Source organism: Suricata suricatta, chromosome 7 (genome assembly GCF_006229205.1).
Source record: "Suricata suricatta isolate VVHF042 chromosome 7, meerkat_22Aug2017_6uvM2_HiC, whole genome shotgun sequence".
NCBI classification, from domain to species: Eukaryota; Metazoa; Chordata; class Mammalia; order Carnivora; family Herpestidae; genus Suricata; species Suricata suricatta.
Genome location: NC_043706.1, coordinates 119,606,443 through 119,620,894, shown reverse-complemented (window position 1 = coordinate 119,620,894; position 14,452 = coordinate 119,606,443). Strand labels below are relative to the sequence as shown.

Genomic DNA, 14,452 nt, shown 5'->3' with positions numbered 1-14,452 from the left:
CTAACTTCTGGATGGCCCCACTTAATGGGAGAGGGCAACTATGATGACACTTCGGGTTTCTGGGTGTCCAGTGTCAATCTGGACCCCAACATATCTGGGTATTTCTCTTTCTGCAGCATATATCCCCTGAGTAAGTGGACACGAGTCCCTTTAGAGAAATATTGGGGGACTCATGACTGTACACACTTGCTGAAATATTGCAGGGATCTGCTCCCTGGGAACCCAACCGTCTCTTCAGTCGGTGAGTTGTGAGTCTGAAAACAGGCTCAACACTGGAAACTGGGCAAGGGGTTACCGTTGTGGGGAAGGGGCGATCTCAGCCCCCCACTTATCTATTCTTGCTCTCTTTTGAATATGTAGAAAGCATTACCCTGTTGGCTACCACATCTATTTCATCCCTCTAGGTGTCATGTTCTATTAACCATCTCCGTAAGACTACAGGTCAGGTTCCCTTGGCCGCCCTTTGCTTTTTTTTTTTTTTTTTAATATTTACTTGCTTTGGAGAAAGACAGAGCACAAGCAGGAGAGGGGGCAGAGAGAGGGAGGGAGACACAGAGTGCGAAGCAGGCTTCAGGTTCTGAGTGATCCGTAGAGAGCCCAACATGGGGCTTGAAGTCATAAACCACGAGATTATGACCTGAGCTGAAGTCAGATGCCTAACCAACTGAGCCACCCATGTGCCTCCCCGAGCTGCCCTTTCCACCTTAGTGGTTAATATGATAATTAACACCCTCTGGATTCCGCAATTAGCACTGCCACCTGAGCTCATCACTGGCCCCTCTTTACCCACAATGCTCTCAGGAAGCCAGACTCCGCCCCGGCCTGTCCTGCCGGCCGGGACTGTAGGCGAGAACCGCCTCTGAGCAACGTGGTTTTGCTCACACACACCTCTGATCTGTGCCTTCCCAGTGGCCTTGCTAAAGGGCCGCTGGGCCTTCCCAAGGAACATGATTGCTATGGATAGAATTATCGCCACTCATCCCCACCCCCCCATTCATATGAGGAAGTCCCAGCCACCTGTCATGGTGTTTGGAGACCAGGCCTTGGAAAATAATTAGCTTTTGATGAGGTCATGAGGTGGAGCCCTCAAGATGGGAGCAGCGTTCTTACAAGAAGAGGAGGAGCCCAGAGCTGCCTCTTGTTGGTTCCCAACTGCCTCTGGAACGCCCCCACGTGTCCTCTGAAATGGGCCCCCAAACACAGATCGGAAAAAGAAGCAGACCACTCCATACTGGTAGGTGGCAGTTTTAATAAGCAAGGGAGCCCCTGAAATTTGTCTTAGGCAGCTGCAGGCAGAGTGGTTTTCTGCACCCGCCTTCCAGAACCTCTGACGTTTACAGTAGACCCCCTTTCCTGTGCAACTTCACTCTGCAGCTCCCGGTGCCTGTAGCCAACCTCAGCCTGGTGATGGATGACCCTCAATCCTCGGTGTGACGTCTGGTCAGAGCGTCAGTAGCGCCTAACGCTGCATCACAATGCCCGTGTCCCTCACCTCCCTTCGTCTTGTCACATCGGCACTTTATCATCGCACATTGTCGCAAGAAGGGTGAGTACAGTCCAGTAAGATTTAGAGAGAGAGACCATATTCATAAACCTTTCCTTGGAGTGTATTATTATAATTGTTTTGGTTTTATTATTGGTTATTGTTAATCCCTTACTGTGCCTAATTTTTAAAAAATTAAGCTGTATCATAGGTAGGTTCAGTACTATGCAATTTCAGGCATCTGCTGGGGGGTCTGAGCACGTATCCCCTGCAGACAAGGGGGATGACTGTACTTAAGAGGCCTTAACTGGGTGCAGTCATGACAGGTATCCAGTCCAGAGGGTCCCATCACCATTTCTACCCCAACGCTGTGTCCTTGCAGGAGCAGCTAGGAGTGGGAAGGCAAGTGGGACCCACAGTCCAAGGACAGGGCAGAGGTGGGGAGTCTCCGACTGCCTGGGTCTGGTCTTGGGTCAAATGGCAGTGGTATCTTCTCAATGACCTCCTCCGATATGCCCCCTCTGCCACGTGGGGAGAGAGAAAACGGCTGTCTGCAAGCCAGGAGGCTGGCCCTGGCCAGTCACTGACTTGGCCAACACCTTGATCTGAGGATTCCCAGCCTTGGGCACCATGGGAAGCAGAGTTCTGTTTAAGCCACCCACTCTACCTGGTTTGTTAGGGCAGCCCCAACAGATAAGGCAAAAATCTCCTGATGGGTCTTCTTATCGCAACTAATTATCCTTTCCAGCATGGCCCCTTCTGGAAGCTTTGCATTGCTTCCTCTGTTATCTTCCTGGCAGTTCGGGTGTTTCAACGTTTCTATCACTTCTTCCATGCCTCTAGGAGTCATTCACCCTAAAGCAGTGAGTTTGCAGCATTGCCTGGAGTTTTTCTCCTGGTGTTAAATCTGTGTCTCGAGGGTGACCCAAGCCCGCACACCTCCCCTCTATCCAGTCTTCTGACGGAGCACCTGTGGAACCTGGTCCCAAGGGCGCACTCCTGGCCCCTGCCCCTACAGCCTCTCTGGCACATTATTCCATTTCTCCCTTCATCCGGCCTGGCATGGCCACGTGGTGCTATGATGTAACCTTGGGTACAGACCTGGGAGATGTTTCTAGAGACACCTGTTGCCTTACGGGGCCAGATCTCTATGCATATCGCATTTCCTCCTGCTAGGGTGGGGGAGGGGTGGTTCTAGTTCTTAATGGGGAAAGGGTGAGCCTCTTCTGCAGGCCCAGAATGTTCAGAAACTTTCAGGGAGTCAAAACTGTTGGGGGCACCCACCAGGTGTCCCCTTCTCATTATCCAGGTGTGAGCCTGACCTTGGGATGACACGCCTGACTTGGTTTAGCATCTTTGACTGTTTTGGTGGTTACTACTTTTACTATCAAATCCTGTGCTTGACCTTCAGCTTTTTCTGCTTAACTTCTGCATGAGGTGAGGGCTTCTTAGCAGGTTACCAAAGAGGCTCTGGCCTCCAGAGTTTATTGTTGTTGTTGTTTTAATTTATTTTTGACACAGAGAAACAGAGAGAGGGAGAGAGCACAAGTGAGCAGGGGAGGGGCAGAGAGAGAGAGGGAGACATAATCCAAAGCAGGCTCCAGGCTCTGAGTTGTCTGCACAGAGTTCGATGCGGGGCTCGAACCTGTGAACCAGGAGATCAGAGCTGAGCTGAAGTCAGACAATTAAGCCACACAGATGCCGCTCTCACACTTAAGATTGTAGGTTAACTGACCTCAGCTTTTCCTCATCCGCCTACAGGACGTTAATTCATTATCCACCCCTACCCCCTGTCACCACATCATCCACCAGCCACTTTGTGCTTCACCAGAAGTTTTAATAACTAGGCAGCCCTCTTGTGCCAGGAGCTGTCTGAACACTGCCTGTCTACCCAGGATGTGAGCCTCATGCCCAACCAGGCAGGGAGTGACCCAGTGTCAAGAGGCTGTCTTATTGCCCACGACCTTGGGCCACTCTGATCCCAGCTGTGCTAGGATGCTGAGATCGAGTGGAGATCACCAAGCGTGTATGACAAATTTCGTGTCTGAAAGGACAAAGGCAAGGCAAGGTTGGGCTGGGGAGCAAGGACAAGTAAGACTGGGTGGGGGGGTGTCAGGCTTCACTGCAGACCTGATGAGGTCCCGCCAGCCCACCAGGGAGCTCCGGAGCGAGGACTGTTTATGTAGAAGGGTCCATGGGGCGCCTGGGTGGCTCATTGGTTAAGCATCCAACTTCGGCTTAGGTCATGATCTCACCATTCGTGAGTTCCAGCTGTGCTGACAGCTCAGCTGGAGCCTGCTTCGGATTCTGTGTCTCCCTCTCTCTCTGCTCCTCTCCTGCTTGTACTCTGTCTCTCAAAAATAAATATTAAAAAAAAATTTTTTTAAACCACAGAAGGGTCCTGAGTTGGGCAGAAACAGATAGTTCTTGGGCCACCCCCTTGCTCAGTCTTTGGCTGGAAGATGCTAGAAAAGAGCATACCGTCAGCTCCCACTGCCTTGCTCAGCCATAGGCTCAGGACGCCCCAAGAATGGCGTGTCCTTATCTTGCGCCCGCAGCAGACCCTGAAGAATGTGTCAGCTGGAGTTGTCAGCTGACCACGTCCCTTGGAGCCAGGCAGCTGGTCCTTTCTCGAAGGTGGATCTGAGGGGTACACCTCCACGGGCTTGCCTGCCACAGCCCCAAGTCTCTGGAAAGAAATGACTGGTCTTTGGCCACAGTTCCACACTAAGTACCAGAAACGATCAGTGACAGCGTCACATCAGTAATCTCCTAAATCAGGCCAAGCAGTGGCAGCCTCGCTCCGGGAACCACATGTCCACAACTAAAGCTCCGTCCCTAAAGGATTCTGACAGTCCGCGAACCCTGTCCCTGATGCTTCCCGAAACCCTGTACAAGGTCAGCAGTTTTCTTTGTCCAGAGAGACTGTGCAAGCACAGCTGTCTCCGGCTCAGCAAGCGCTACGTGCAGCTCTTTGTTCTGGCTACTGAAGGTGGCCTCTTCCTTTGACACGGTCACATCTGCCCAAGATGTCCCCAGCCCACCAGGCTTTCACCTGACCGGCTCCCTCTCCCCACCCCAGTCTCAGATGTCTCTTCCTCAGAGGGGCCTGGCCTGACCCCGAGTGAGGTCTGCTGCCCCTGCGGGGCCACACTCTCACCCGGAGCCTCATTTCATTTGCACAGTCTCCATCTCTAGAACATGAACTCCACAAGGACGCTCCCTGCTGTGTTCTCAGGACGGGGGACGGAACAGAAGAGTAAAAGGCATTTCAGGGTTTGACAGTTACAAAGCGGCCGCTGAGGGCGAGGTTCTGGTCCTCACTGTGTGCCAGCCCTGCGCGTCCTGCGGGGCCTGGATCACAGCAGGTGTTCTGCCCCGGGAAATGTTTGGGGAGAAAAGCTAAGTGGTAACTAAGAAAGAAGGAACACGTACGGGAATTATTTTCAGACTTTTAGAAAGATAATCTTATAAAAAATGGACACAAACGTTGACAAATGTGGATGGCTCTGCGGAAAGAAGGGTGGGGGTGGGGGTGGGGTGCCCACTTTCATCCTTCTCATGATCCCTGAGATCCCTCCTTAACACCTAGAACTCCCAAGAAAGTCGGATGACTCTTCCCAGGGAAATCGGATAATCCAGGCAAAGGAGAAATGAGAATTCTTGTCCCGCATAAGGGTCTGGGGAACCAGGATTTAATTTGGAGTTGGGTGGGGAGGGTCAGGCAGATTCTGACGCTGTAGGCAGAGTGGTTGGAACATGGAGGGCAGGAAGGCCTGAGGAGGAGAGCAGAGGAACTAATTGATGGAGCAAGAATTAAACCAACAGCAAAGGTGGACAGGTTAGCCTTAGAGAAGAGTCTAGGGGCCCCTCGGTGGCTCAGTTGTTGGTAAAGTGTCATGATTTCATGGCTCACAAGTTCAAGCCCCGCATTGGGCTCTGCACTGACAGTGCATAGCCTGCCTGGGATTCTTTCTCTCCTCTGTCTCTTCCCCACTTGTTCAGTCTCTCTCTCAAAATAAATAAACTTTAAAAAAAAGTCTACACATAAATTTCCTATAAATATGGGAAGACAAAATCTCCATAGAAATGTTGATATCAGAGATATTTTGTAGTCAGTGCCGGCCACCGAGGTGCCCCAGTTAGGGAGATTAATTTTGAGATGTCACGTAACGTGGGGGTTGAAGGGACCTTAGCATCGTCGGACTCCATCTTCTTACCACTGGATACTCCCATCTTTTACAGAAGGGATCACACGGTCTCTGCTTGAACATGCGCCGTGGCGGGAGCTGCAAGGAGCATCATTCCAGCAGCCTCAACGTGGGGAAGTTACTGAGCCCCACCCTGCCTTCCGCCTTCCCTCCTCCAACCATCGTGCCCCCGGAGGCCATAGTAGCTACTGCCTTTCCCACAACAGGCTGCCACTACCCCCCTTGTGACCTCAGTGTGTCCTTTCAACTGATTAACTTCTTTCCAGCCGAACTTTTAACTCAGGCCAAAGACCAGGTGGGTGGAGTAGCCCCTGCAATAAAGTTCCCTGCGTGATTGACCCCAAGGTCATGATCGACCTGACTGACCTTCACCGCCCACCTGCATGTACCCACCAACTTCTGTGCCACATTCCCCTTACGTAAACTTGGAAGTGTTTTCAGCACATGGGAGATCATCTTTGAGACGTGAGTCCACTGTCTTCAATGCATTGGCCTCACACCAAAATGAATTCCTTTCCCGTTTCTCCACCGCTCATCCCTCTGTCTCTGGATTTTGTCAGTGGCCAGTGGCAGAACCTGGTCTGTCTGGGACCCGTTCGAGTCAGGTGCCCTTGCACCTGTGGGCCCTGGCGACATATGAATGTGACTTTGTGTTCTCCAGGACAAGCATGTTCTGACACAATTAGGCATGCGTTTCAACCTCCTTGATTTTGTGGCAACCCTTTCTTGCAGTAACTAATCATTTTTATACAACCTCCAGAACTTCATGAAATTCTTTAAAAATGCATGTGAATTTTTAAAAAAATTTTTAGTGTTTTATTTATTTTTTTTTAGAGTGAGAGAGAGAGAGACAGCATGAGCAGGGGAGGGTCAGAGAGAGAGGGAGACACAGACTCCAAAGACAGGCTCCAGGCTCTGAGCTAGCTGTCAACACAGAGCCTGATGCAGGGCTCGAACCCATGAACCATGAAACCATGTCCTGAGCTGAAGCTCAGCCAACTGAGCCACCCAGGCGCCCTGCATGTGAATTTTTAAATGACATGTTTGTATACATGCCTTCAGGAAAAAAAATGCCTTATTGGGAGTTTCAAAATAGAAGTCCCTAACTTCATAAATTTATTCTTTGCCATGAAATATGATTGATACTTCTGGGTACGGTGGGAATTTTCTCGTGCGGTGGGGTTGGTGGGCAGATGAGAAAGGGGATTCCACGGGGTTGGGGTGTGCAAAAGAATTTGATTATTGTTCTCAACTAAACGTCACCTGCCTAGGCTTGAGAGCCTAGCCATTCCACACGGGACACCTCTTTAACATTTTTATTTATAATATCTAGAGGCGCTAACATCCAAATGACACAAATCAAAGTGAAAAAGCCAACATGATTGTTAATAGTGAAGAACGGTGAAGCAGTAAGACACCTCCTGGACCCGCACAGAGACAGACCCGCTGGAGCTGTGGCTGACTCGCATGCTTCTAGAAGACCGGCCCCGGTTACCTGTGCATCTAGATAAAGCTTCAGGCATGAAAAGGCACCTTGGAAATCAGTTCAACTCATCGTGTTCTCGCAGGTAGAGATACTAGACCTGCATTTGATGGGCAGGTCCTCTTGATGCCTATGCTCAGCAATGGTACCTCCTTTCTTTTCCTCATTCAGTTTCTTTGGAGGGCTCATTTTTCTGAATCAACCACACTTCATTATTTCTATCCAGCAACTTGAAGGGACTGTTGTAGCCTGCGGTGTAGTAAACCTTCTCGTTGAAAACTTTTCCTTCTTCCCTCAACATGCTTGCTAACGTCAAAAGTTGTTCTTGATTCTTTTGAGCACTAGAGAATCCATCAAAGGACCTATGGAGGAGAAAGCAAATAATCATGAATGAGTCTCGTGCCGAGTAAAGGTCAGTCTGAAAAGGAAGGAGAAGCCGATACTATGAGGTGCTGCTCCTGAGTCTCCCCCCGCCCCCCAGCATTATCGTCTGGTGTCCATTCTCGCAGTGGCCGCACCACACTGAGGACACCCGGGAGGGGGCACGTGTCCCATCTGCTGGCAGGCAGGTTTGGAATTTCCACCGTTTCATGCTCTAACTCTCACTTCTCAGACTCAGGAGCGTAGAAGTGACCTGGGAAACTTGCTAAAATGCAGATTCCAGGGGTCTGGGGTGGAGCCTGAGCGTCTGTGTTCCTAAGGAGCTCCCGTTAATGCTGGTGCTGCTGGTCACAGGTCACCATGAAACCCGCTCAGAAGACTCCCTTTCAGACTTGCAGTTGCTATGGAATCTTTCCCCTTTCTTCCTCTCCTGGGGAAAACGGAAGACTCCACATTACCGAGGAATAGGACCTACTTTCAAATCTAAGGATTTAAATAGGAATGTTTTGGCTGCTCTTTCTATATAGCCTGAGAAGAGATTTAACAGAGACTGGATCAAAATATGCTTGGGAACACCGAGGCTATGACTGAATCAGGAGTAAGGGATGTCCTCTGAGTTGGGTCTGGAATGAATGATTTTACTGGGCAGAAAAAGGGGAAATAGAGAAGGATAAGAAAATGAACAGAAGTTCAAAGACACAAAGCATGTTCACAGAAGCCAAAAAATGTGCTCTGAAAGGTCAGTCAGAGCCAGAAAGAAGAAGTTTGTAAGTCACCCCAAGACCTTTTAAGATTATTGTGAAGGATGCTGGGCAGAAAAGTAACTTGATAGGATCTGGGAAAGACAGATGGAAAATAGACTGTAGGGAAAGAGCCAGTTAGGAGGCTGCTATGGGGATGGGGAGGAAAAGGCAGTCCAAAGATTTAAATAAAAAGTGGGAAAAGAGAATAAAAGTTTAAGTATAGATTTTAAAGTATATAAACAAAAACATCCCGAGATTAACCCATGACCGCATGCAGACCTAGCTGAGGTGATGAGCTGGAAACACACTGAATTTGATTTTGAAGGTTAAGAACAGGAAACACAGAAAATAAAAAAAAATATTCCCATTATGCCTTCAGTAGCATAAGATTTATTATCAGTGTGCCAGGGGAAACGATTAGTCCTATCATTCTTCAGCCTAAGACGCAGCTCTCAGGGGTACAAACCATGTCTATTTCATTCGATGATGTTCATGAGACACCTAGTATCTTTCTTCTTTGAAATCAAATCATGAACCTCCCTAGTTAGAAATCCTCTTTTGTTCGCTGAGTACACGTTGTTCTCCAATGATCCATCCACAGCTTTCCTCAGTACACAAACAGCTGATTCCCTGCCCACGCACCTGCCCCGCGAGGCGCTGTGGGTATGAACATGGTGCCGTGTTGCCGCATTCTTGAGAAAGTTACAGTCTGTGCACAGATCCTTACAGAACCCAGAACAGGGTGTGGCTGGCTGACTGGAGAAACTGAGGAAGAAGTCACAGATGAGGTACTATTTGATACAAGTCCGGAAGGAGGAAAGCAGATGCTCCAAGAAGAAGGGAAAGAGGAAGCTAGAACTAGTAGGAAGATCATGTGTATGTTCTAAGTGTTTTACAGATATCGACTCGTGTAATCTTCAGGGCAACCCTGGGAGGCAGGTAGGCACTGTGACTGTGCACGTCTTACAAATGAAGAGGTTGGGCAAGAAAAATGTTAGTAACCTGCCTGAGGTCACAGGTAAAGAGACACGGCACATCCGAGCCACAGCAATCAGAAAACAAAAAGAAATCAAAAGACATTCAAATTGGCAAGGAAGAAGTAAAACTTTCACGCTTTGCAGATGATGTGATACTATAGATAGAAAACTTGAAAGATTCTACCACAACACTTCTATGGCATTTTTCACAGAGCTAGATCAAACAATCCTGAAATTTGTAGGCCACAACGAAAGATCCTGAATAGCCATAACAACCTTGAAAAAGAAAAAGCAAAGCTGGAGGCATCACAATTCCAGACTTCAAATTATATTCCAAAGCTGTAGTGATCAAAACAGTATGGCATTGGCACAAAAACAAACACATAGATCCATAGAACAGAATAAAAACCCAGAAAGGAACCCACAACTATATGGTTAATTAATCTTTGACAAAGGAGGAACAAATACTTAATGGGATGTTGGATTGTCTCTTCAACAAATGGTACTGGGAAAGCTGGACAAAAACATGCAAAAAAAAAAAAAAAAAAAAAGAAACTGGACCACTTTCTTTCACCATGCACAAAAATAAGTTCAGAATGGGTTCAAGACCTAAATGTGAGACTGGAGCCATAAAATACTAACGAAGTAACTTCTTTCTAGATATGTCTCCTAAGGCAAGGGGAAATAAAAGCGAAAGTAAACTATAGGGATTACATCAAAATTAAAAACTTCTGCACAGCGAAGGAAACAATCAACAAAACTAAGAGGCAACCTATGGAATGGGATAAGATATTTTCATATAATATATCTGACAAAGGGTTAGTATCCAAAAATATATAAAGAACTGATAAAACTCAACACTCCAAAAACCAAATAGTCCAATTAAAGATGGGGAGAAAACGCCCACATTGGGCTCTGCACTGACAGCATGGAGCCTGCGTGGGGCTCTCTCTCTCCTCCTCTGCCTTTCCCCAGCTCATGTGCTCGCTCTCTCAAAATCATATATAAACATTAAAAAAAACACATGAACAGATCTATAGATGGCCAACAGACGCATGAAAAGATGCTCAACATCACTCATCAGGGAAATACAAATCAAAACTACGAGATAGCACTTGACACCTGTCAGAATGGCTAAAATCAACAACACAAGAAACAATGGGGGTTGGCAATGTGGAGAAAGGGGGACCCTCTTGCACTGCTGGTAGGAATGCAAACTGGTGCAGCCACTCTGGAAAACGGTATGGAGCTTCCTCAAAGCATTAAAAAAAGAACTACCCTACGATCTAACAATTGCGCTAGTAGGTATTTATTTACCCAAAGAATACAAAAACACTAATTCGAACAGGTACCTGCACCCTGCCATAAATAGCGGCATTGTCTACAGCAGTCAAAGCATGGAAACAGCCCAGTGTGCATCGACTGATACATATATAATGGAATATTACTCAGGCATAAAAAGGAATGAAATCTGGCCATTTGCAGCAACACAGACGGAGCTGGAGAGTATAATGCCAAATGAAATAAGTCAGAGAAAAACAAATACCATATGATTTCACTTATATGTAGAATTTAAGAAACAACACACATGAGCAAACCAAAAAAATAAAAAACAACAAGAGGCAAACCAAAAAAACCAACTCTTACCTATAGAGAACAAAGTGACGGTTTGGAGGTGGGCGGGGCATGGGTTACCTAGGTGACTGGGATGAAGGAGGGCGCCGTTGCCATGAGCACTGGGCGATGTGTGAAAGTGCTGAATCCCTGTATCCTACACCTGAAACTAATATTATGCTGTATGTTAACTGGCTGGAACTTAAATTTAAGAGTGTAGAAAGAGAAAGCGATGGAAGAACATGGCCTGCTCAGTGAAGGGTGGGAAAATCAGGGGAACACGACCAGTGGGGAGACGGGTTGGGTCACATTATAAAAGACATCGTGAACAATCTAAACTTCACCCTGAAGCAAGTAGAAAGCCACAGGGATTTTTAGTGAAGTCTCAGGTGGGGGGTTTTGCCTTGCTGTTGTTGTAGTAAGAAAGGTCATGGGCTCCAGTGTGGAGCTGGAGAGAAGGGGCTGGTGGGCCGGTTCCTGCCAACAGCTGGGAGTCAATGGAGATCACGAGATCTGAGATGAATAAACATCCGGGCATCTACGGGGGACAAGGCGTTGTGCCAAGCACTAGGGTATGCAAAGATGACTTAGGTGTAGTTCCTGTAAGATGAAGACCTGAGCAAGTCACAGAGATGGAGAGAAGGGAACAGAATCCTGGATCACTTCCAAGGAGAATGGACCGGATCTGGCAATCAGGTGTGGCTGATCGTGGCCTTGGCGGTCTTTGCCGGGGAGGCTGTCTGGCTGATGAGGCCCTTTACTGAGACAGGCACTATAAGATCTCAGCCCATATAAATTGGGAATTGGGGGAAGGCTCATTTTTTAGAGCTGTTGAGTTTAATCCCCACCCACTTCACATGAAATGTCCAACAAGTGGGGAAATCAGGGCTAGAGACACTTAATAGGAGAGTCACTGGACATGTGTAGTTAAAGCTTTGTAAACAGATCAGCCAGAGCAAGTCTGTTCCGACATGAGGGTCAATGTGGAGCACTGGGTGAGAGAGGAATGGGAGGGGACGAATGGCAGGAGAGTGACGTTCTGAGACTTCACAGGATGTATACATATCCAGAAAATAGATTAGTCAATACACAAAGTCTACGGGGGTCACACAGGCAAGGACTGACATCATGTGACCAGTGCAAGGGCACTGCCGAGGGTGACAAGGGCAGTTTCAAGGAAATGGTGTGGGCTCTCCCAGACGGTGGTGGTCGGAGGAGTACATGGGACACAGAGACAGAGAAACAGATGCTTTTAGCAGGTTGGTGGTGACAAGAAGGACAGAAAGGAATAAAGTGACTCCAATATGAGACTGTTATCATGTTCTGCATGTGTTTTTAAATTTCAACAGAGAGAAGTGAAGGAATGCATCAGATAGGTACCGGAAGTCTGAAACAGTACAAAGGAGCCACTCAACGAACAGAGGCGCTAACTGCAGGAAGCGGGTACCATGCCTCGGGCTGGAGAGTGCAGGGAAGACTTTGGGGCTCTCAGAACCTGGAAGCCGGGAGGAGGGGGTACCGTGCACCTTGCATTAGGATTTTCGTTCAGGTTTACCGCGATGGGAGAAAGGGCCGTCTGGTGCTTTGAGAACGATGCGCCCTGTGTCTGATTTGCAGAAGGTCTGCAACAGACTCCTCATTACATGCAGGGGGTATATCTTGCAGGAGACCCCCAGTAACATATAAAGCTAAGCCAGTAGCAAAACACCACAAAAATGCCTCAGACCTCTTTTTTCTGGGAGGGTGAAAAGCCTACTGAAATTGCATAGGAGCTAAACCGAGTGCTGGCAGGGAAAGCCAGCAATCCGTAGGGCTATAAATTATCTACCGCTTACCGCACGAACACGGTCATGCCTGCTCTATCTTCGATGAAGACACCTGACTCTGAAGGCCTGGGCGGATCAGGCTGCTGTTCAGAGGGCAGGTACAGGGAGATGGTAATGGTAGACTCGCTGAAAGGGCCTGAGCCGGGCTCCACGTAGCTTGTCACAGGAGCTGTCATCTTTATTTTCATCTCTAGATCATAAAATAATGGATTTAAATACCATGAAAAGACCGGGAAAGCAGATTTAGGATACGTATACGACTTCTAAAAACTGGATCTATTTTTTTTTTTTGATCTGAGTCTCCTGACTTGCCTTATGCTACTGACATAACATTCACCTTTAAGATAATTTTCATCTTTAAAAAAGAAGGGTGAGGGGAGCCTGCCTGACTCAGTCGGTTAAGTGCCACTCTTGATGTCAGCTCAGGTCATGACCTCACGGTTTGTGAGTTTGAGCCCATGTCAGGCTCTACACTGACTATGTGGGATTCTCTCTCTCTCCCTCTCGATCTGTGCCCCCCACCCGCTCATGCTCGCTCATGCACTCTCTCCCTCCATAAAAACATGAAAAGAAAATAAGAGTAAATGACTCAATTGTCCACTGGCCACACTAAACATGTTCTGTACTATTAGTATTTATGGTTAACAAATTCTAGTTAACACAAGGGAAAATTAGAGCTCATATAGTCCAGTCTATTTGTCATGTTCTACAATTCAGACTGAGATCCTATTGACTAATGGACCTGTTAGAAGTAGCATCAGAGTCAGAACCAGATGTCTTGAGACCCTGGATCTTGTGTTCTTTGCACCTTCCTGCCTCCTGACGACTCTTACCTTAGCGTACCAAATTATCCTGAAGCATTAGCCATGAAAAGGACTTAACACTAGTCACACAGAGGCCCAGTTTCTCCAGCAGAAAGACAAGAACAGGCTGAAAAGCACGACCCAGTACTACCCTCCTCTCGACTCTGCTAAGGGTCCTGAGCAGAGGCCCTGTGTTCACAAATCAAATCTTTAATGATCTCATTATGTTTCTATTCTAAAGTATATTTCTTTAGTAAGCTAAAACGCAAGAGTAAGCCAGGGGACTCAACCACAATACATACAATTATATGGTAAACTGTCTTCACCTTTCTCATTATTGCCTTGAATGTAGCTGCTCAGCTTTGTAAAACCAGTTTGGATGGCTGAATCCCAGTCCATAGACTCAACGGACGTGCTGACCCATTTGGCTGGTCCATAATGTCGGATCTCATAACTTCCGGGCTAAAATAGAACAGAGGAAACTTGGGAAGCAATTCTAAAAAAGCAGGACGTGAGAGGCAACAGAACAGGTGATTTGATCTCGGGGTCCACCCTGATTCCCCTTGATCTCGGGACCCAGACAGGTCCTGGGGACGGGCGTCTGGTTCCGGTTCCTTAGAACCGGGCGGGGCCCCTCCCCTGAGGCTCCCATCCTCGGATTAGAGCCGCTGGAGGCCTCGGCCCCCCACGCAGGGGTGGGGGAGTGGGCTCTATTCCCACTGAGACTGAGCATCTGTGACGTCCCTGGGCCGAGAGGGTCCCACAGCGGGTTTGGGGACTCAATCATTCCTTTTGCTTTTTTAACTTCAAGAGAAACAAAGATGTAGGTATGGGTTATGGCTAAACGACAGAATTTCCCCGTCTGGGGAGGAACGGAGCTGGGGGGCCCAGGCGACTTTAAAAACTACTTTTGACAGAAATCCGTGGGAGC

The 14,452-nt window shown here is 47.9% G+C and overlaps 1 protein-coding gene and 1 long non-coding RNA gene across 2 annotated transcripts in view; one reads left to right on the top strand and one right to left on the bottom strand.

Moving 5' to 3' along the window:
* The first annotated feature begins 206 nt into the window (after window positions 1-206).
* LOC115295159 lies at window positions 207-6,336 on the top strand. Its single transcript, XR_003910359.1, has 3 exons — window positions 207-241; window positions 1,375-1,546; window positions 5,729-6,336. It is a non-coding gene; the product is annotated as an uncharacterized LOC115295159 (long non-coding RNA).
* Window positions 6,337-6,995: 659 nt separating this feature from the next.
* HEBP2 (heme binding protein 2) overlaps window positions 6,996-14,452 on the bottom strand; it is a 12,670-nt gene continuing 5,213 nt past the window's right edge. The window contains exons 3-5 of the mRNA XM_029943239.1: window positions 13,848-13,983; window positions 12,728-12,908; window positions 6,996-7,539 (exon numbers count right to left, since the gene is read on the bottom strand). Of these exons, the coding sequence (XP_029799099.1) occupies window positions 7,341-7,539; window positions 12,728-12,908; window positions 13,848-13,983 (516 nt within the window). The 3' untranslated portion in view covers window positions 6,996-7,340. The remainder of the gene's footprint in view (window positions 7,540-12,727; window positions 12,909-13,847; window positions 13,984-14,452) is intronic.